The 22,645-nt window shown below is 39.9% G+C and overlaps 1 protein-coding gene across 13 annotated transcripts in view; it reads right to left on the bottom strand.

Annotated features, from left to right (window-relative positions):
- Nucleotides 1-22,645, bottom strand: part of Chd9 (chromodomain helicase DNA binding protein 9) — a 226,215-nt gene that overhangs the window by 118,683 nt on the left and 84,887 nt on the right. For all 13 annotated transcript variants that reach the window (XM_017312517.2, XM_017312519.2, XM_006530570.4 and 10 more), the window contains one exon: nt 1,972-3,585. In XM_017312517.2, the coding sequence (XP_017168006.1) occupies nt 1,972-3,420 (1,449 nt within the window). In that variant the 5' untranslated portion in view covers nt 3,421-3,585. Of the gene's footprint in view, nt 1-1,971; nt 3,586-22,645 lie in introns of those variants that run through there.

Genomic DNA, 22,645 nt, shown 5'->3' with positions numbered 1-22,645 from the left:
GAGCCGAGGACTATAAACTTAGTGTCAGCTTGGACTACAGAGTTAATTCAAAGCCAACCTAAACAATGTAGTAAGAACCTACCTTGAGCCAGATGTGGTAGCTCACTCCTTTAATTTTAGCTCTTGGAAGACAGAGACAGATCTCTGACTTCTGGGTTACATGCCAGCCAAGATGACATAGAGAGACCCTGACTCAAACAAAACAAAATAAAATCTTTTTGGAAATGAAGACTAAAAGGAGGTCTGAGAGTATAGCTCAGATGTAGACAGACAGACAGACACACAGACAGACACACACACACACACACACACACAGACACACAGACACACACACACACACACACACACACACAGCCCTGGCTGTCCTGGAACTTGCTCTGTAGACCAGGCTGGGCTCAAACTCAGAGATCTGCCTGCCTCTGCCTCCCCAGTGCTGGGATTAAAAATGTAAGTCATCACACTTGGCTATAAATAAAATAAATCTAAAAGAAAAAAAGATGAAAAAACAGAGACATACAGAAATTATATAACTAGCTCAAAGTTAGACCTCTGAAGTATGAGGAGCCAAGAGTCTAATCCAGTCACGTTCCACTACCTGCACTCTGAACTATCTTACTATGATCATAATTTGGAGTTATATCTTATTCCTGGGGTATCATTAACATTTTCTCAGTGTTAGCCTTCAAGATCTTTTTAGTGTTTATAGTAATCCATTAAATTGGTATATGATAATAAGGTGTGGTATTTCCAGTTCCCTGCTATAAACATAAAACACCTTTTGGGGGCTGGAGAGATTGCTCAGCAGTTAAAAGCTACTGGCTACTCTTCCAGATGACCCTGGCTCAGTTCCCAACACCCACATGACAATTCATAACCATCTGTAACTGAAATCCAAGGGGGATCCAACAATCTCTTCTGTCCTTTGTTGGGCACCAGGCATGCACACGGTACACAGACATGCATACAGGCAAAATACTCACACATATAAAATAAAATAATAAATTTAAAAATGTATTTTGGGTGTATTATTTTTGCTATGTTTGTGTCATATTTCTCAACAGTCTATCAGTTAAAAAGTCATGCACATTATTAATTTCCCCATAAATATGCCAGCATTGAGCATGGACATCAGGACTGGTGAGCTGGCTCAGTAGGTAAGGGCACTTGCTGCAAGGCCTGGTGACAAGTTTGATACCAGAATCCATTTCTAGAATGAGAAACCATGGTCCCAACCTCGACCAGCACCTGAATGCTTTCATATACATCCACACACAGAGATTAAAAAATGTAACAAAAACATTTTTTGAAAGCATGAACAGTCAAAAATTGTTTCTAATAAGTAAAACAAATGTACATTTTATGATTTTTACAACACACTGAATTTTAACTGACGTTCCACATTACCTTGGCTTTACAATTGTGACTTTCTGGACTTTGATATGTGTTTAGCTTTTCCACAGTTCCTCTAAAGTACCCAAACCAACCTAAACTTGCAACCCTGCCTCAGGCAGCTGAAAGCCAAGAGCACAGAGGTGATAAGCCCACAGAGGTGAGCTCCATAGGACCTGTTTTCTGAGTTTCCTCCTGTGTACTTTACCCAGGGATCAAGGAGATGTTAGGTTACTGATAAGTCTGTTTGGGCTTGTACATCAATTCTATGCCTATCAGAGTCATACTAAAATATCTCCAAACTGTTGTTTCCTACTTACTTATTGATACTAAGGTTTAATTTTAACAAGACAGTCTTATAATAAAGTAAACACAAAAGCAGTAAGACATATTAAATCTCACAGCTCCAAAATAAAAAGAATTGCTTTTCAGTAAGAGTCAACAGCAAGACAAACCTGTCGAAATAGGCACGCTCAGTACAACTTTGATCTTTAAGAACTCTTGAAAGGTCTCATTTAAAATGAACTGCATAGTAGCTGACCCACACTTGCACTGCCAAAGTAAAAACAGAGGGCTACATACCTGCCGCTGTAAACATAGATGATTTCTGCTATGTAAATGTTGATGGTTGGTAGACAGTGGGGAAGGCCAGCCCCGAGCCTGATATTGCAGCTGAGTTTGAGCCATGTCAGAAGGCCTCGATACAAGATGCGAAGTGAACTGGCGATCCAGGTCATGATCTAAAACATGATTTGAATTATCTTGTCCAAATGGTGATTCGTCAAATTGGGGGAGGAGACCCTCCTGCAGGAGGTCTTCAGGGTCAAGTCCTGCAAATGGTTCTGCATGAGAGTCTACGTGATGAAGTAAATTCTCTTCTAAAGATGAGAAACCATTAGTTTCCGCGTGGTCATTGAAATGACCCACTGGAGGTCCTGCGTCAACAGGATCTGGGAAGTTCATGTGCACGGGCGATAATTTTGAGTTGCTATAATTACCCTGAGGATGTGACGAATGCAAAATTTGAAAATTATTTGAATTCAGTGATGGAGTGGGGTTCAGGAGATGCTGAGTGGGTTCTTGCTTCATTCCCCTATGAGGAGAAAAGGAGTTACTTCCAGCAAAATCAGATAAAGCCTGATTTGTATGACCGGGAGCGAGACCTGCAGATGACTGCAGGAGACTGCTTGGTGACACGTGACCACTGGAGAAGGAATAGTGTGAAGGGAACTGTTGCGAGTTACTCACGGAGCAGGAAGTCATACTTGGAGAAGGTCTGTTATAGTTGCCTTCCTGGTGACTGCTGCACTTGAGGAAGTGTGCAGGAGGGTTTGCAGTCGGAGAAAACTGCACTGGAAGAGTCTGCTGTGAGGAGGGGGCAGTGGCGAGGTGGTTAACGTTAACTCTGTGTGCGCCGGAAACATTAGCGTCTAGAAAATTTTTAGCCTGGCCAAGAGAGTTTTGCCCTGGGTTAAGGTTACTTCTGCTTTGTTGTGAGTGAAGGGAAGAACACTGTGTTTGATGTTCACTGGCCTGAAATAAGGCAAAGTCAGGGTGCGCCACAAAGCTTTTGTTTTGATGCAGAGAGTGTGAATGTCCTGGTTGGTGAAAGGGGGATCCATTTTGATTAGCGAGGCCAGTAGCTGTCTGGTGACCCCACATTGGACTGCCATCTGCTACATCTTGAAACAAGCCATTGGGCTGGTTTGGGGGATGAATTGGAGAGCAATTAAATTGAGAGTGTGGAGATAACACGTGTTCAACTGGGCTGCCGAAAGATTGGTTAACTGGATGAAACTTCATCGAGTCAAACTGACTTAACTGTTCAAAATCTGCCATCTTCTGGTGTGTTGGAGTACCTTGAACATGGTTTAGTGAGTCTATGTGCAAAGGCTCAAACTCTGCACCCAAGTTCAGTTCATCAACCAGTGAGACAGGTCCGGGCTGTACAAATGTATCATCCGACAAGCCTTCTAAAGTCTCGCCAAAGAGATTAGCATCATCAAAAAAGTCCATCATTGGGTCTGTCATTTTGAAACTCCCGTGACAATTTGAGTTGTCCACTCCAAATAGAGTATGCTCAGCTTCCCTGCGGTAGGTTATTACGGTATCATTTCTGAGGGTTGTCGGCTAGTCCAAAATAGGCCAGTGTTCATTATTGCTCTACATGATGGCATGTCATGAAGCATCAGAATCCTAGGAAAATAACAACAAAAGTATTTTAAACTTAGTAGTAAGTATTCACTAAGCCTTTATCAAGAAAACGTACACAGAGTAGTTTGTGTGTGACAAGTCATTGCAAACAGGTTATTAATATTCTGTACAGAACAAAACAGGCTCCTGTGGGGGGCACAACTATTCATTTACAGGTAAAAGTGCACATCCCTTTACTTGGAAAAAAAATATATATATATATATGTCACACTCCAGGGTAAAATGTCTCACAGTCCCAGCACCTCCATGCAGTGAGTAGGTTATCTAGGCACTGCCCTCCAAAATGGTGTGTGTTTGAGAGCTAGTGTCAGATATTCTTGGGTTAGTTAGGGGATTGTGGTCACCTGCTCCAGATCCCATGGGGTATATGTAGAAAACCCAGAAGCATAATTGTCAGGATGTCACAAGAAGGTGACCCAGAATAAAGTGAAACTCATTTGGTTTGGTTAGCTGACAGCACTAGCCTGAATCTGCTGCAAACTATGCTGGCACCTAGCCTCATGCAGTTCACACGGTGCCGCTGCTTCTCTAGCACAGAACCAGCCTGGCAGCCAAATAACTTAGGTATCTGTGAAGCGAATGCAAGCATCTTCCTATAGTCAGTTGTGTTTATTACTCCTTCCCTAATGAAACTGCTTAAATCATTAGGATTATGCATGTTTCATATTTTATTAACCAAACTATGCAAATACTGAAATTCAAGCTACATAGAAACAAACAGGAGCCTGAGATAAAGAAATAATAAACTGGTTTTAAGACAATCTTTAAAAACATAAAGCATAAGCTGAGCTGTGGTGGCTCACTCATTTAAACCCACACTCGGGAGGCAGAGGCAGGTGGAGCTCTGTGAGTTGAAGCCAGCCTGGTCTACAGAGTGAGTTCCAGGATAGCCAGGGCTACACAGAAACCCTGTCTCAGAAAACCAAAAAGAGAAAAAAAGAAAAACCCAACCTTTAGATAAAAGTTTTACTAACTGTGCAACTGTTGAGATTTTTTTTAATTCTGAAAAGTAATAGCTATCAAACTTTTGTTTGTTTTGTTTGTTTGTTTTGTTTGTTTGTTTGTTTGTTTCAGACAGGGTTTCTCTGTGTAGCCTTGGCTATCCTGAAACTCACTCTATTGATCAGACTGACCTCAAAAATCACAGACACCCTCCTATCTCTGCCTCCTGAGTGCTGGGATTAAAGCCACCACCACCTGGCTCAACTACCAAATGTAAATAACTTATGCCCAAATATTAATGTATTCTTGGTCACAATGGTATCTCTTGCTTTAATAAGCAGCATGTAGCCACATTTGGCAGTGCATGCCTATACTCCCAGCACCTAGATGGTTAGGCATAAAGATCCAGTGAAGACAATCTAGACTATATAACGAATTTTCAAGGACAGTCTGGACTAAAGTGTAAAACCTTGTCTCAAAACATAACAAAAAACAAGCACTTTGTATTCCAACCAACTGGAAAAACTATCTTGTAACATGGGAAGAAATTGAGTGTAATGAAGAAGTTTAAGGAGGTTAAAACACACACACACACACACACACACACACATACAAAACCAAAAAAATATAGGTACTATAGCTGTTCTTTAATCATATAACAAAATATTAATCACTAAGCACAAATCATAAGGGGAAATGGAAGCAATAGCAAACAGTGATTTGTTCACCCTTAACTTGATTTTAGGAAAAGTAGATACAATAAAACAATTGTACAAAGACCATAATACTATGTGACTTTAGGATTTCACAGGATTATAATATACTATAATAGATGGTGCAAAATACATCTACAGTACATGTCAGATGAAAACCTAGCTTTTACTTCTGCAAAATGAAAAGTTTTGATGTGAAAAGTATACAGGCACTATGTGGCAATAGATGATGCAAAATACATCTACAGTACATGTCAGATGAAAACCTAGCTTTTACTTCTGCAAAATGAAAAGTTTTGATGTGAAAAGTATACAGGCACTATGTGGCAAAGCATGATAGCACACATGTGTAATCTAAGCATTCAGGAGGCAGAGGCAGAAGTATCTTTCTAAGTCTATATAGTTTCAGGACAGCCAGAGTTACATGGTGAGATTCTGTCTCAAAAAAACAAAATCAAAATCTACAAACAACCAGGGTGGTTTTGAAAAACACAGTCCCATCTACTCCCATACTGAGAAGGGAGGATTGTAAGTTCGAGGCCAGCTGAGAGACTGTTTGGAAAATAAGTAAGAACAAAAGTTTGTGTTTCAAATGATACCTTCAGCAGCTGCCAGATTATCTTCCAAAGAGATAGTCCACATTGTCCCCAGTAATAATATGTAAATTCCACCCTCTTGGGACCCTTGGCTCTCAGATGTGTTCTAGGAGAAAGAGAAGAAATAACCCAGGGGATACTAAAGAGACCCCTGGGCACATGTCTGCAATAGTAGCTCTTCAGGAGGCCAACCTGAGCAGGGAAACCTCATCAAACAAACAAAACCAGGAAGTCGTAAGCAAGCAGACAAACCACCCATAGGGAAAAGAAGAAAACTTGGATAAATGATGTGTCTGATAAACAATGTATATCCAGCCAGATAATGGTGGTACACATCTTTAATTCCAGCATGCAGAGGGGGGAGGAGGAGGAGGAAGAAGAGACGGAGGAGAAGGAGGAAAAGGAGCAGGAAGAGAAAGAGGAGGACAAGGAGGAGGAGGAAGAGGAAGAAGAAGAGAAGGAGGCAGCTGTGGAGGCAGGCAGATCTTTGAGTTCAGGGTCTACAGATCGAGTTCCAGGGTAGGCAGGGCTACTCAACAGAAAAATTCTGTCTCAAAAAATATAACAAAACAGGGTTGGAGAGATGGCTCAGCGGGTAAGAGCACTGACTGCTCTTCCAGAGGTCCTGAGTTCAATTTCCAGCAACCACATGGTGGCTCACAACCATCTGTAATGGGATCCGATGCCCTCTTCTGGTGTGTCTGAAGACAGCAGCAGTGTACTCATACAAGTAATAAATAAATAAATCTTTAAAAAAAATACATATATATATAACAAAACAAAAAAGAACTTATATGTAAAACATGTAAAAACATATCGAGAACATATAAAGCAGTTTTAACAAGTTTCTAGTAAGAAAATAGGTCAAGCCGGGCGGTGGTGGCACATGCCTTTAATCCCAGCACTTGGGAGGCAGAGGCAGGCGGATTTCTGGGTTCGAGGCCAGCCTGGTCTACAGAGTGAGTTCCAGGACAGCCAGGGCTACACAGGGAAACCCTGTCTCAAAAAAAAAAAAAAAAAGAAAAGAAAGAAAGAAAGAAAGAAAGGAAGGAAGAAAAAGGAAAATAGGTCAAATAATTTTTTTTTAAAAAATCTGGATACTTCTCCAAAGATATATAAATCTCTAGTAATGACATGAAAAAAAATCCAGCCTCATTAATTATACTGAACTATAAACCAAAGCAATAAAAGATCCCTTCTTGACCCATTAGGAAGACGAGGTGAAAATACCTGAATGCAGGAGGCATTAAGCAAAAAAATAAAGAGTAGTTGAACATGCCATTAGTGATGGGGGTGTAGCTTCTGTAGAAAAGTCTGGTAAGTCCTCAAAAATTTGAAAATAGAATTTCTGTACCATTTAGTAATTCCACTACTAAGTAAATACCCAGTGGAATTGAAAGCAGAGACTTCAATGCTAATTTGCATGTCAATGCTCAGTGCAGTATTTATTTGCAGTATTAAAAAGGGGAAATAACCAGCTGTCTAACAATTGATAAGTAGATAAATAAAAGCATGATATATCAGTGTAATGAAGTATTATTAGGTAATAAAAAGAAGTGAATCTATTTCACTAGGACCTGATAATCTTATAGGCTTATAATCACAGTTACTTATAGACTGAAACTGGAAAATCATGAATTCAATTCAGCCATCCTGGGCTACAGATTGAGTTCATAGCAGACTACATGACTTGCTGAGATCTTGTCTCAAATTAAAATAAGGGCTGCAGTAGAATTCTTTTATAAGATGTATAAGGACCCAGGTTCAACTCCCAGCATTACAAAACTAAGTATCTAACAAAAATGAAACATTGACTCACAGCTCATAACTGTGAAAACCTTACAATCACAGAGGCTTACTCTGCACCGCCTCCTCTTTTTGAGACAGTTTTAATATGTATCTCAAGTTGGCCTCAAACTTGCAATCTCCCTAACAAATGTATAGAGACCATTAGTAGATTAGTGGTTGTAAAGCTGAAGGCAGGATGAGTGTGTGGTGTGACTGGTGAGCAGTGAATACTGGCCATAGGTTATGGAGTTTCTTTTTGAGATGATGAAAATGGCCTAAACTGGTTCCAGTGATATTTAAACAACTCTGTGATTACCAGAAACCATGGCTGGGTGTGGTGATGTACGCCTGCAAATCTAAGGAGTCTTAGGTTGGAAGTCAGCCTAGACTGAAAAAGAAAGACTCTGTCATCAAAAAGGAAGAAGAGGCTCTGGAAAGATGGCTCAGGTGAAAGAGTGCTCAGTCCTCTTCCAGAAGACCTGTGCTTGGGTCTCAGAACTCACAGTGGGTGGCTCTCATGAGCTCCAGAAACTCTGACCTGACACTATTTTGGCCTCCATGGGCACATGAAACATGTGACATACATACATACATACATACATACATACATACATACATACATACATACATACACACACACACACACATATACAAATACATCCTTAAAATTAAAAGGATTCGGGGGAGCGGGAAGTGAGGCCAGAGAGATGTCCTGGCAGATAAAGCCGCTTGCTTTCACAGTACAAGTGCAAGCACACATACACACCATACTTATTTACACATGTACAGCCAGACACACACACGAAAGTAATAAAATTTTTACAAATGAGGTAAATTATTTATATGAGTTAAATCATATAGTATGTAAACTGTATCACTAAAGTATTTTAAATATATTTAATTGGTGTATAGTCACTACAAGGCTTCATAAGGTTATACAAGTATAAAGTTTACTTAAGCATATCACTTCAGGCAGCAGCCTCTTTCTCGCCTCCGCTTTCCTGTTTTTTTTTAAAACAATACAACTTTATTCTTCTTTATGCTAGAAAGAAACCCTCTGTGGAGCTGGGTGTAGTGTATGATTTTAATCTTAATGCAAGAGAGTCAAGAGGCAGACACATATTTGTGAGTCCAAGGCCAGCACCCAGAGCAAATCCTAAGACAGCTAGAAATACATAAGACTCTAGCAAAAACAAACAAAAACCCCAACAACTCACCCCAACACACACACACACAGTCGAGCAGTAAGGCTAAAGTAATTAATTCTTAGAGACATGGTACCTTGCTGGAAAAATCCAAAGTATTCTACCTTTTTATTAATCCATCTGACCTTTCTAGCCTAGGAAGGAATAAAACCTAACTTCTTCTACTTGGGCGTGGACTGAGGGACACGCACTAATCCAAGAGCTAGACATCTGATGCAGTCCTGAATAGAGTTCTGTATCTTTAAATGACTTCAAGTGTGCTTATTGGTTCTGCTCCACGGGGCACCAGAGAGATGACTTGGCTGGTAAGAGCCATGCACTGCCCTTTCAGAGGACCTCAGCTTGGTTCCTAGCACCTACATCAGAGGGCTCACAACTGTTTCTAACTTTGGCTCCAAGGGATCCAACAACATCTTCTGAGTGCAGTTCATGCGCACAAATCTACGTTCTGACACATACATGTATAAATAATTAATTTTTTAATTAAAAAAAAAAGACATTTATCCCAGCATTCTGGAGTCCAAACCAGATAGAACTCTGTAAGTTCTAAGGCAGTCAGGGCTCCACAGGTAGACCTTGCAAAAAAAAAAAAACAACAAAAAACAAATAAAAACACACCAGCATTTGGTTCACACACACACACACACACACACACACACAAAAAAAACAATGAGTCTTACTTTGCCATAAAAGAAAACTCTAAAAGATAGTGTATTGTCATTTACAAGGTTCCTTATTAGTAGCAGTAAATAAAAACAAAAAAGTCAACAAAAAGCCTACCACCTGTCCTAAGTACTTGATAGGATGACTAAGCTTATAATACATATTAAAATGTTTTCCACATCAAAGGAAGATGTCACCTTTACTACAATTACTAAGAACACACGACAGAGACTTTATGTATCTTAAAATGTAATTTATAATTTTAAACCATTTTATGAATTTATGTGCATATGTGTTTAAACTACATGTATGTTTGTGCACCAGATACATGTACTGCCTGCAGAAGGTAGAAGACAGGATACCCTGGCACGGGAGTTAAGGGCCAGGCAGTCTCCATGCTGGTCCTGGGAATTAAATTCAGGTTCTCTGGGAAAGGAGGCAGTGCTCTTAATCACTGGACTATTTCTCTAGCCCTTACAATGTTATATTCAAAACAGGAAGCACAGAGTTTTGAACAATGAATATTACATGAAAATGTGTAAATATACAAATAATGGAATCAATATTGTCTCAACATTGTTTAGACATTTTAAATGGCAACAAGGACTACTAAAATGTGCACAGAATTAAGAATTAACATATATAAGATCGTGTATTCTACCCATAAAGATATTACTATTTACTTTTTAGTTTGGTCTTCTTTCCTTTCCTGGGGAATCTTACCTGCTAGACTAGATACATATATTCCACAAAAACAGCCTCTAGCCTACAAACTGAAGTATTCCAACTGAACCTCCTAAACCATTAGAGACGTTTTTGGAATTTCTTCCCCTAAGCATGGGAGCTCACACCTATAATCCCAGCACTAGAAAACTGAGGCAGGATTGCTTCAAACCCCATTTGGGCTGCACAGTGAACTCTAGGCTATACCTTCCCCTGGCCATTCTGTCTCAAAAAAGAAGAAAAACCAACCAACCAACCAAACAAACAAACAAAATCCAACAAGTATTATGTGTGTGCTAATGGGGAATAAACTCAGGGACTTACTATATATGTAATATAACCACATTTCTAATTCTCTCTCTTTCTTTCTGTCTCTCTGTCTCTCTCTCTCTCTTTCTTTCTTTCTTTCAAACTTTTGAGACAGAATCTAAGCCACTCTGGCCCACCTTAAACTCAGGCAATCATGCCTCAGCCTTCTGAGTATCCAAATTATATACATGTGCCACCATGCCCACGTTATCTCTTGAAATCAGTTTTACACCCACTGTCTTCTTCTTTTTTTTTTCTTTTTCTTTTTTTGTTTTTTTTTTTTCAAGACAGGGTTTCTCTGTATAGCCCTGGATGTCCTGGAACTCACTTTGTAGACCAGGCTGGTCTCGAACTCAGAAATCCACCTGCCTTTGCCTCCCGAGTGCTGGGATCAAAGGCGTGTGCCACCTACCCGGCCCCACTGTCTTTTTATTTTTATTTTTTAGGTATTTTCCTCATTTACATTTCCAATGCTAGCCCAAAAGTCCCCCATACCCTCCCCCACACTCCCCTACCCACCCACTCCCACTTTTTGGCCCTGGCGTTCTCCTGTACTGGGGCATATAAAGTTTGCAAGTCCAATGGGCCTCTCTTTCCAGTGATGGCCGACTAGGCCATCTTTTGATACATATGCAGCTAGAGTCAAGAGTTCCGGGGTACTGGTTAGTTCATAATCCCCACTGTCTTCTTAAATTGACCCAAACAAAGGCATACTGATGCTCTCTTCACTGTTCACTCTTTACTCAATTATCTATCACCAGGATTTGTTACAGCTACTTGGGAGGAGTCTCCTAAATGCTTAATGACAAACAAGAAACTCACTCACTTTCTCCCTTTTCCTTAATGTTCAGTTTCAGACTCTATAAATGATTCTTTCCTCTAGAGCACCTTCCTAATGTTGCAACCCTTTAATACAGTTTCTTGTGTTGTGGTGACACCTGAATCATAAAATTATTTTTGTCGCTACTTCATAACTGTAATTTTGCTACTGTTGTGAATCATAATGTAAATATCTGATATGCAGGATGGTCTTAGGAGACCCCTATGAAAGGACTGTTAGACCGCCTACCAAGAGATCTTGATTCACCAGTTGAGAACTATTGACCTAGATGTTGGTAATACTTGAGAATACTCTCACCTCTAAATGTTGAGGGTACTTAGGGGTACTCTAATCTTTTTTCATTTCTGTCTCTATTGACTCTAAAGATACTTTTAACTAGTCTCATGAAGTTAAATGCCACATATGTTGGTAATTTCCAAATTTATATCTATTATATGTCTTATTTATATCTATTTAGATTTATAAATATATATTTGTATCTAGTTTATATCTGTTATATATTATATCTCCACCTCAAACCCATATAACCTAACAAATACTTGGTTTCTTCTCCCATGTATAGCTATGACACTAACCTTGTTATTTACTTGGCTGTGTTTCAACACAGTAAGCAGCAGGTGTGATCTCATGGAAGTTATTCAGGGTCACTTCGCTTAAAGTTCTTCAGTGACTCTGTATTACACCCATAATGAAAGTGGCACTCCCCATTCTGACTGCACTATAGTCCCCCCACTCCCACCTGAACAGCTCTCTGCCCTCTCAGCCTGCTCTCCTCTCTTGGTCACTCCCACTTGCTTTGGCCACAAAGCTAGTTGGTTCACTAAAAAGGCAGGTAAGGAGAGAGAGAGTGCCCCAGGAGGAAGCCTCCAATACCCTTCTTTCCAATGTTTCAAAGAAAAAGCAGGTTCCAGGACAGCCAGGACTATACAGAGAAACCCTTCTCAAAAAAACAAAACAAAACAAAACAAAGCAACAACAACAAAAGAAACCCCAAAAACAACAACAAAGAACAAGCAGGAACCTGGAAAACAGCCAGCCAAGGGTTTACAACTAAGAAACAGAAAGCAAATCCTTATCATTAAAGGAGATCCCTGTTAACACGTGCAAAGAGCAGTGGGAAGGTGTCTAAGATGAAGGAAGAGAACCTGGACTCAGCCACAGCACTAAAAGAGAAACAATGGAAAATGGGAGTCTGAACCCAAGCTAAAGAGGAGACTTCGGTGACCACTCAGAAGAAATGCAGACACTTCATAGGTGCTTAGAAAGAGGACTCAGAAATGAATGACCCCAGTCTCCAGAACATTTTGGAGCAAGACGTAAAATAATCTTATTTACAGATTTGCAATATCAAATGCTGAATATGTCTGCTGTTACACCACACACACACACACACACACATGGGGGGGGGTATGGGGGACGGGGACATAGATTTTGACCCTAAGAAAGTTACTGAATATAGCAGACAAATAATTAATAATATCTGTTAAATATGCTGAGGGAGCTAATAGCAACCATGGAAAGGGGACACAAAGTGACTAAAAACTCTCCAAACTAGATGAAAGACAAGAACTTTAAAAAAAATTTTTTTTTTTCAAGACAGGTTTTCTCTGTGTAGCCCCGGCTGTTCTGGAACTCACTCGGTAGACCAGACTGGCCTTGAACTCAGAAATCCGCCTGCCTCTGCCTCCCAAGTGCTGGGATTAAAGGCGTGCGCCACCAGTGCCTGGCTTAAAAATAGTCTTAAGTGTGCATGTATGGAGGTCTGTGTATCCTTACATGCAGAGTACACAAGGAGCCAGAACAGGACATTGGATCCCAGGGGCAGTAAGCTGCCTTGTGTGAGTGCTGGAAGCCACACTTGAGTCCTCTGAAAGAACAACACATGCTCTTAACTCCAATTCTGTTCCCAGCACCACATGGTGGTTCACAAGCATCTGTAAGTCCAGGACGGGATCCGATGTCCTATGCAAATGCGTATACGCAGGCAAAAGCCTTCTACACATTAAAATTTTTTTTAAAGAAAAAGATGGAGTCATGAACTTAGCACCATGGTAAAGGATGAGTGTCAGGACTTGGACAGTGTGATCGTTTTTTCCCTCTACAAAACACAATTCGTTATGTTCTAGAACTATATAACTGTTCTATGTATCCCTGAAATATTGATAATAATCTACTTTACTTATAATTTCAACTCTTTAATTCAAAAGTGGCCCTGAGAGATGGCTCAACAAATAAAGGGCACTTGATACCATGCCACTTGACTTGAATTCAGTACCAGAAACCACATAATGGATGGGGAGAATGGGTTCTAGAAGCTGACCTCTGACCTCCTCATGCGTGTGACGTGGCACCAATGCACCAATACTCTCTCTCTCTTTCTCTCTCTCTCTTTCTCCCTCTCTCTCTCTCTCTCTCTTTCTCTCTCTCTCACACACACATCATTATCATTATAAGTAGCACTTGGTGGGGGGGCAGTGAGAAGGTAGCAAGTTGCCAGCCAGTCTGAGTTAACTAGTGAAAGTGTCTCAGAAAACATACGTCACGAGGTCAAGAGCAACAAACAAACACATTAATTAATGTCAAATGTAAGATTCACTCCTGGTCAGAGAACGATGGCTCGGAGATCAAGAGTTCATCCTACTTTTCCAGAGGACTCAAGTTTCAGTAACACCATGTGAAGGTGGCTCCTAACTGGTCTACAGGATCTGATGCCCTCTTCTGATCTTCTCAGGCACACATACAGATTCAAGTATAAATCCACATTTAAAAAAAGTAAAATTACTAAATACCTAATAAAAAATGAAAAAAAAAAGTAAAATTAAAAAAAAATTTTAAATTGGACTCATCAGTTTGTGGTAGTATGTTCCTTTAATCCTGGAACTCGAGAGGCAAAAGCAGGCAGATTTCTGAGTTTGAGACCAGCCTGATAGAGTTCCAGGACAGCCAGGGCTACAAAGAGAAACCCTGGCTCCATAAAACCAAAACAAACAAACAAAAAATTAAATAGAGGGATGGGTTCAAAAAAATTAAATAGAAATTACATTCAAGCCACTGTAAGACCCTGCCTCATAACAACAATGGCAACAAAAATAGATTCCACCAAAAGTTCAGAAAGACTATCTGTTAAATACAAGTCAGTCATTGCGTTCAAATCTTCACTGCCATGCTCTTACCTGATAAATCCCTCAGTCCGTCCCCTCATTTGACCGTCTAAGTCACAGGTGACAGAATTTAGACAGAATATACTCACTGTCCTAAAGCGCAGTGACTCGGTAACTATAGCCTCTCACGGCCTGGAGAGCTAGAAGGGTAAGTCAGAATTTTCTCATGCGCTCCTGAAATAGCATCACGGCTGCACTGAACTCACCGCGTATAATGTGTTCTTCTGTCTATGAGTGTGCTGCTTGCATGCATGTCTAATCACCACTCTACCCCTGATATTTTAAATATCTTTAAGACTAAACTTGGATACTGTTTTTTGCAAGGTTTTACACACACACACACACACACACACACACACACACACACACACACAGAGAGAGAGAGAGAGAGAGAGAGAGAGAGAGAGAGAGAGTGAGAGAGCGCATGCATTAACTTCATATATTCTCTATCTTACACACAGTGTTCTCGGTCTCATTCTGCTTGTCTGTCCTTTCTACTAAACAGGACGAGCAGGTCTTTTCATTCCTACTATCTATTATAAATTCTTGGCCTATAGTAAATACATACTTTCAGAAATTCAATAATGCCAGTGTTTATAACAAAATTTGTTGATCTTTAAGCAATTATCTCAAATGCTGAGATTCAAAAGCATTTGTTCGAACAACAGTATATCACTCTCCTGGCTTTATAGGGCCCCTACTGATACATATATTTAAACATTGTTACCCTGTACCACAAAACCAGCACTTGGGAGGCAGAGGGAGAGGGATCAAAAATTCAAGTGAGGCCACCCAGGGCAACACAGGACCCCTTCTTAAAAGCAAAACAAAAATGATTTAAATGGAAGCAGGCAAGCTCACCCAGCAGGGAGAGGCACATACTGCCAAGGTTGATGATCCGAGTTTCATCCTAGGATCCAGTATCTTACACACAGTGTTCTCGTTCTCATTCTGCTTGTCTGTCCTTTCTACTAAACAGGACGAGCAGGTCTTTTCATTCCTACTATCTATTATAAATTCTTGGCCCGTAGTCAGTACATACTTTCAGAAATTCATTAATGCCAGAACTGCTACGAGTTATCCTCTGGCCTCCACACATACAGTGTAATGAAGGTGAAGGTATAAAAAATAAATAGTGTCATGAGCTGAAGAGGTATCTCAGCAGCTAAGAGCTTGTTGCTCTTGCAAGGGTCCCAGGTTTGGTTCGTGGCACACACATGGTGGCTTACAACCATCTGTGACTTTGAATTGTTCCAGGAGATCTGCTGCCCTCTTCTGACCTCCACAGGAACCAGGTATAAACATAGTGCACAAACATGCAACAGGCAAAACACTCATACACATAAAACTTTAAAAATCTATATCTTAATAAAAAAAATCTAAATGATTTGTTAAGGTGGGGTGATGGCAATTCTAGGTTGTCAACTTGACTAGATCTGGAATTAACTAAAGTTCAAAACCTGTGAGAGATTTTTGCTTAATTTGAAGTAGTTAGACCAGCATCCAATCCAGATCTTGACATGGGAAGACACACCTTTAATCTGGGCCACGCATCTGCTGGAAGCCTATATAAGGACATGGAAGAAGGACACTTTTGCTTGGCCTGCTTGCTCACGCCTTGCTATCAAGTCCATTTCTTGACTGGCACTGTAGCACACTCCTTTGGGGCCCCAGCATATAATAAAGACCAGCTGAGACATCCTGCCTTGTAGACTGGACAACCACTGGATTCTTGGCCTTTCCACTCATAGGCAGCCATTGTTGGACTAGCTGGATTGCAGCCTGTAAGCCATTCTAATAAGTCCCCTTTTTAATACGGAGAGAGACTCATTCTATAAGCCCTGTTACTCTCAGAGAAGCCTGAGGAATACAGATGGAAAACAGTTATGGATATTTTATGACATGAAAAAAAAAGCCCAATGATCCGATATAAATTCACAAAAACCCCTTATCAGAAGAACACTTTCCATCAACAACTCTACATAACAGCCTGTAGTGCAGCCGTCTTGTGGGGTTTGTTTTGGCTTTCTGAGACAGGGTCTCTGTAGAAACTCACTCCACAGCCCAGGCTCTAACTGATGGTAGACATCCTGCCTTCATCTCCCAAGTGCTGGGCTTAGGGACGTGAGCCACACTGTGCTGAATGATGGCTCTGTGTCCTCTGGGAACTGGCTAGCATGACTGGAGCCATAGCTGCATCACTGACTTTGCTCTGGAATCCTAGGAGCATCACTGTGGAGCTCGGTTTCTTCTCTGAAAGATGGGGAAGGGTGACCGTATTAGGAGGGCTGTTAGATCATCCAAGTAAGACACTATGTAAATGCTTCATGCTTTACATTTAAGCTTCTTGGGATTCTGGTGATCTACACCACTCACAAGGGAGTACGAAAACAGGAAGATTAGCTGAGTAGTTCATCTCTGGTGTGGCTACCACAATGGTCAACCCACAAAGAAAACTGCTGAAATGTGTTCTAGGGCCAGTCCACTTGACCACTTCTCTTCGTAGAAACTCCTTTGGTTCTTCTGACACCACACTGCCATGGATTTTCCTTCTTGGAGTTTTCTTGAAGTAATTTAAGACATTCAAGTTCTATTCAGGACTTCATTGTGTCTACCAAATTCACTTAGCATTTCAAAACCGTGTCAGGTCTTCAAACAACCTCTAAAAGGCCATTTCACATTCAAATCTTCGAGAAATTACATTTTTCTTGAAATACTATAAATGATTGTTCTAAGATGTATTTCTTACTAAAGATATAAAGCCCGACTTCATGCTTCTTTGAGGCAGCCAGCATCAAGGCCTCAGTGGCCTTCCTGCAGTTTCTGGCCTATGCTTTGACAGAAGACTGACTGAGCTGCCTGCTTTCAGGATAGATACGTCCCGTCAATAGCTCTGGAAATTCTGCCTGCTAATCTCCAGTTTTAAAACCTTTTTTTTCTTTTTCTTTTTTCTTTCTTTCTTTTTTTTTTTTTTAATTTTTTTTTTTTTGTTTGTTTTTGGAATTCAAGGTTTCTCTGTGTAGCTAGCTCTGGTTATCCGGGAACTTAGTTTGTAGACCAGGCTGGCCTCAACTCACAGAGATCTTCCTGCCTTTGACTACTTAGACTAAAGGCATGCGACCCTACACCTGACTTATTTTAAAAAATAAAATAAAATAAAATAAAAAACTTTTAAAGACAAGGTGTCAGGCTGCAGATATGGCTCAGCAGTTAAAAGTTCTTACCACTCTATAGAAGACCCAGGTTTAGTTGTGGCTTACAACTACCAGTAGCTTACATATATGTAAAATAAATGTATGTAAATAAACAAATCTATGATCAATATTAACCTCTGAAGATAATGAAGACTTACTAAATGCATTAGTAGGTCAATAAATCCATATAACTGAGTTGATAACTAGTGCTTTTATGCATTTTTATATGTGTAAATTAGAACAAATTTGGAATCCAAGACGGTATTACTGACAGCTGAGCAAGCACGTATCTGTAAGCAAGTTTTCCACTCTTAGAAATACAAACCCACTGGGCAGTGGTGGTGCATGCCTTTAATCCCAGCACTAGGAAGGCAGAGGCAGGCAGATTTCTGAGTTCGAGGACAGCCAGGGCTACAGAGTGAGTTCCAGGACAGCCAGGGCTACAAAGAGAAACCCTGTCTTGAAAAACCAAAAAAATAAAATAAAATAAAATAAAATAAAAAGAAAGAAAAAAAGAAAAAGAAAGAAAAACATACCCATATGTGCACATTCATTATAATACATAAATGCTCATATATCTGTATGATAAATTATAGTCCAAAACTAAAACTGTGTCTATCAGAATAAACACAATGAAAATATATACAGAACTGTTCTATATGGACATATGAATCACATAAATACTATGAAAGGAAATATATAGTATATCATTCCACTTAATAAAGTTCAAAACCGGGCAAAACTAGTCTATGGTTACAGAAGTCAGGATAATGGCCCCCTCTGGAAAGACAGAAAGGGGGTGGTAATTAGAAAGGCCTATGCAGGGAGTTTCCGGACTGCTAATGATAATGTTCTATTTTTTTTAACCTGGGTGGTAGTTACAGAGATGTGTTTACCTTGTAATAAACACAGACTTGTATATATGTGATTTATATGCTTTTCTGCACATCTGTCATAATTTAACAAAAATCGTTTTTAAAAACCTAACTGAGCTAGGCCGAGTGCCTCCTGTCTGTAATTGTAGGCATGGGTGGCTGAGATAGGAAGAGTGTCAGGAGTTTGAGCCAAGTTAGCTTGCAGAGTGAGTTCCAGGGCCAAGCTCAAAACAGCAAAACAACAACAAAGTAATATGGTGAAGTATGCAGGAACATTTGTAAATAACAGAAATGGATGTCACTCAACAAAAAAGGGCAAACAGCTTGGGCTACAGTCGGACTTCCCAATGGCTTCATACTGCTGATTTTAAGATACTTTCACCAACATAAAACCAGTAAATATACTGTATATTAGATAAAACCAGTAAATATACTGTATATTAGATAAACAGAGGAAGCATTAAATTAAAAAATAGCTCAAAGTTTTCCCTAATACCTAGACCTAAAGCAAAGCAATTTTTCTGTATCTCAGAGTTGGTTCAACTGGAAAGCTGAAGAGGGATGTCAAATCTAGTCTGAAATCTCTTTGGTGGGCTTGCATATAAAGGTGTAATGAAAGAATTAACTCCACAAAGCTGTACTCTGATCTCCAAAGGTACACATGTACACACACACACACACACACACACACACACACACAAATAATAAATTTTTCACAGGACTGCTATAACATTTAAACATTCTCATAATAATTTTATTAATCATTGATGTATATGTGTATGTTCATACGTGTGTGTGTGTGTGTGTGTGTGTGTGTGTGTGTGTGTGTGTGTGTGTGTGCATACTCACATGTACAAGTATGGAGGTTAGAAGTTCAAGTATTCATTTATTGCTGTCCACCTTATACTTTAGGCAAGGATGGAAAGCAAAAGGTGACTCACAAGAGTCTGTCCTTCTGGAGGCCTGAATCCAAGTTCTTAGTTTTGGTGGTCAGTGCTTTTATCCACTGAGCCCTCAAAACTTCATATTTAATATAATCTTATAATTTAAATTTTTAAAGAATGTTCAGCTGGGTGATGGTTGCACATGTCTTTTATCCCAGCACTAGGGAGGCAGAAGCAGGAAGGTCTCTGAGATCAAGGCCAGCCTGGTCTATACAGTGAGTTCCAGGACAGCCAGGGCTACACAGAGAAATGCTATCTCAGAAAAAAAAAAATATATATATATATATATATTTTTTTTTTAAAGCAAGCATTCAAGAACTATAGTATATTTGTTAGAGATCATCTTAGTTATGATTCTTTAAAAAGAATTTATTTTAGGATATATTTAGCTTTCTCTCTCTTTCTCTTTCTCTCTTTCTCTCTTTCTCTCTCTCTCTCTCTCTCTCTCTCTCTCTCTCTCTCTCTCTCTCTCTCTCTCTCTCTCTCTCTGTGTGTGTGTGTGTGTGTGTGTGTGTGTGTGTGTGTGTGTGTGCGCACGTGTATATGCAAGTGCCCGTGGAGGCCAGAAGTGGGCCAGCCTCCTTTGGTGCTGGTGTTGCAGGCATTTGTGAGCTGCCTGATGTAAGTACTAGAATCCAAACTACATTGGCAGAGTAGTAAGTGCTCTTAACTGCTAAGCCATGTCCCCAGGCCCTAGTTATCAAGTTTTAATATAAGTATGAATGTTGCTTCTTCTTTCTACAAAACATACTCTCTGAAAAAGCCAAGTGTGGTAGTGCAAACCTGTAACCCTAACATTCAAGAAGCTAAAACAGTGAATTCAAGGTCAGTCTGGTCTACATAATGAGTTCCAGGCCAGTCAGATGAGACTGTCTTAATATACAAATCTCAAAAACAAGCAACAGAAAAAACAAAAACCAAACCAAAACAAACAAAAAAACCAAACCAAAACAAAACAAAAAACCCAAACCAACCCTTTATGGGCTCTTACTGCAGTCTCACACATACATTAGACCTGTCCCTATGCACCTGCCATTCACATAAAGGCAGACTCAACCTTCTGAAGCACTGGTCTGCAGATGATGTTCGAAACTCAATTTCTGGCCAAACCCTTTCTTCCACTCATCATCTTCATCTCAGCAAATCACACACCATCATCTTGTTCCTTAAGCCAGAAATCGACAATGAAACGATTGTTGATGCCTTTCCTAACATCAAGAAACTTCCCGACCTGCCCCACCCCAAAGTTTATCAGCTGTTCCATTTCTCTCAAATACATGCATCAGTAAAGAACACTTATAACACACTTAGAAGGTGTATAGCCTTTTACTTTACAGCATCTTTATACACCGGCTACCACAGTAGCAGCCACCAGGCTGCTTCACTTCAACAACTAGTCACACAATGTCATTGCTTTCATTACTGCCTTCCTCCAACAAACACATTTTCAAAGTGACTTTCTAAAATAAGGTCTCACGTATGTAGCATCCCAGGCTGGTCTCAAACTTTCTATGGAGTCAAAACTAGCCACGAATTCTGGATCTTCCTGTCCCCACATCCCAAGCTCTGGGATTACAGGAATATGCTACCACACCTGGCTCCAAAACAGTATTTAAAGAAAAGAAAAAAAAAAGAATTTTTTTTTCTCATAATCGTCAAGCACATTTTTCCTTCTCATAGAAAGTTTCTTCTCTTTTTATCCTCTGGCTCCTCATTTTTAATGGCTTAAGTTAACTGCCACTACCTGGAACACTCTGTAACTACAAACGCTAAGATCCTTTATAACCATGTCTCGTAACAATGTTTTTCTTCACTGGGTTCACCAAAACAATTTTCATTTTACAATGATGTACCACTACTAGACTGTAGGTCTCATGAAGGCAAGAGTCACTTAGTATATTATTGCTTAATGTGATAATTCGGTGAATTAAGGGAGAACAATAAACCTGCTGCATGAGTGAGTGGACACAAATCCACTGGCATGGAAAGGACAGACACAGCAGCAGCCCCCCATTCCCCCTTTCTCCCAGTGCCATTTGTTTCTAAAAAGGAGGAACAAAAACGTTCCTGAAAACTTACAGCTACCACAAAGTCAAGAGGTCATGCGTGGTGCATCCAGCAAGTGAAACACTTGTATAATGAGGATGTATAATAGGAAGAAGTCTCAAGAGTCACAATAACAAGAGATGATTCTGTTTATAAGGTAGATTCAAACCTGAGTATTCAACACAGGTTAAGTTCCAAGAGGTGGAAAGCTATAACATGAAGCCATCTTCTGTCCTCCCCTGTAAGGAAGTAAACAGAGGTACCAAGTTCTCAAAAATAGTTATAAAGATAGTTAACCAGCAACTCTCATTGGTGACGTTCGTGTAAAAAGGCTAAATCTTGTATCATGTAAGTAATCTATCTTCTGTGCTGAGGCTATAATTTAAAAACTTTAAAGGGTTCAAATCTTTCTGTAAAATGTTGATAACTTTCTTCTTCTTCAATTTCTCTTTTAAACCTTTCAAACACTCATCAACATACTTTTACTCTGACCAACTGCCTCATTTTCTATATTCTTATCTATATACTTTTAATTATTATATGTTACCTGAAAAAATAAATCTCCACTAGATCAAATACTTCAGCTATTTTTATTTCCTTTTAAAAAATATCTTAGCACTGGGCAGTGGTGGCACACTTAATCCCAGCACTTGGGAGGCAGAGGCAGGCAGATTTCTGAGTTCGAGGCCAGCCTGGTCTACAGAGTGAGTTCCAGGACAGCCAGGGCTACACAGAGAAACCCTGTCTTGAAAAAACAACAACAACAAAACAACAAAACAAAACAAAAAAATTTTTTAAAAAAATCTTAGCATTAGAGAGATGCATGGCTTAGTAGTTAACAGCACTTGCAGCAATTTAAGACCTGGATTCAGCTCCCAGCATCCTCAGGGTAGTTCAGTGTTCCAGGGGATGTGACTCCCTCTTCTAGACACCTATGCTACCATGTCACATATGGTACCCCAATATACATAAAGGAAAAATCCTCATACATGTAACCTAAAATCGTTTAAAGGGGATAGAGAGATGACTGTGGATCCCTTGC

The sequence above is a fragment of the Mus musculus genome, chromosome 8 (genome assembly GCF_000001635.26).
Source record: "Mus musculus strain C57BL/6J chromosome 8, GRCm38.p6 C57BL/6J".
Lineage (NCBI taxonomy): Eukaryota > Metazoa > Chordata > Mammalia > Rodentia > Muridae > Mus > Mus musculus.
The sequence above is the reverse complement of the archived record's forward strand: the minus strand, read 5'-3'. Positions and strand labels throughout refer to the sequence as shown.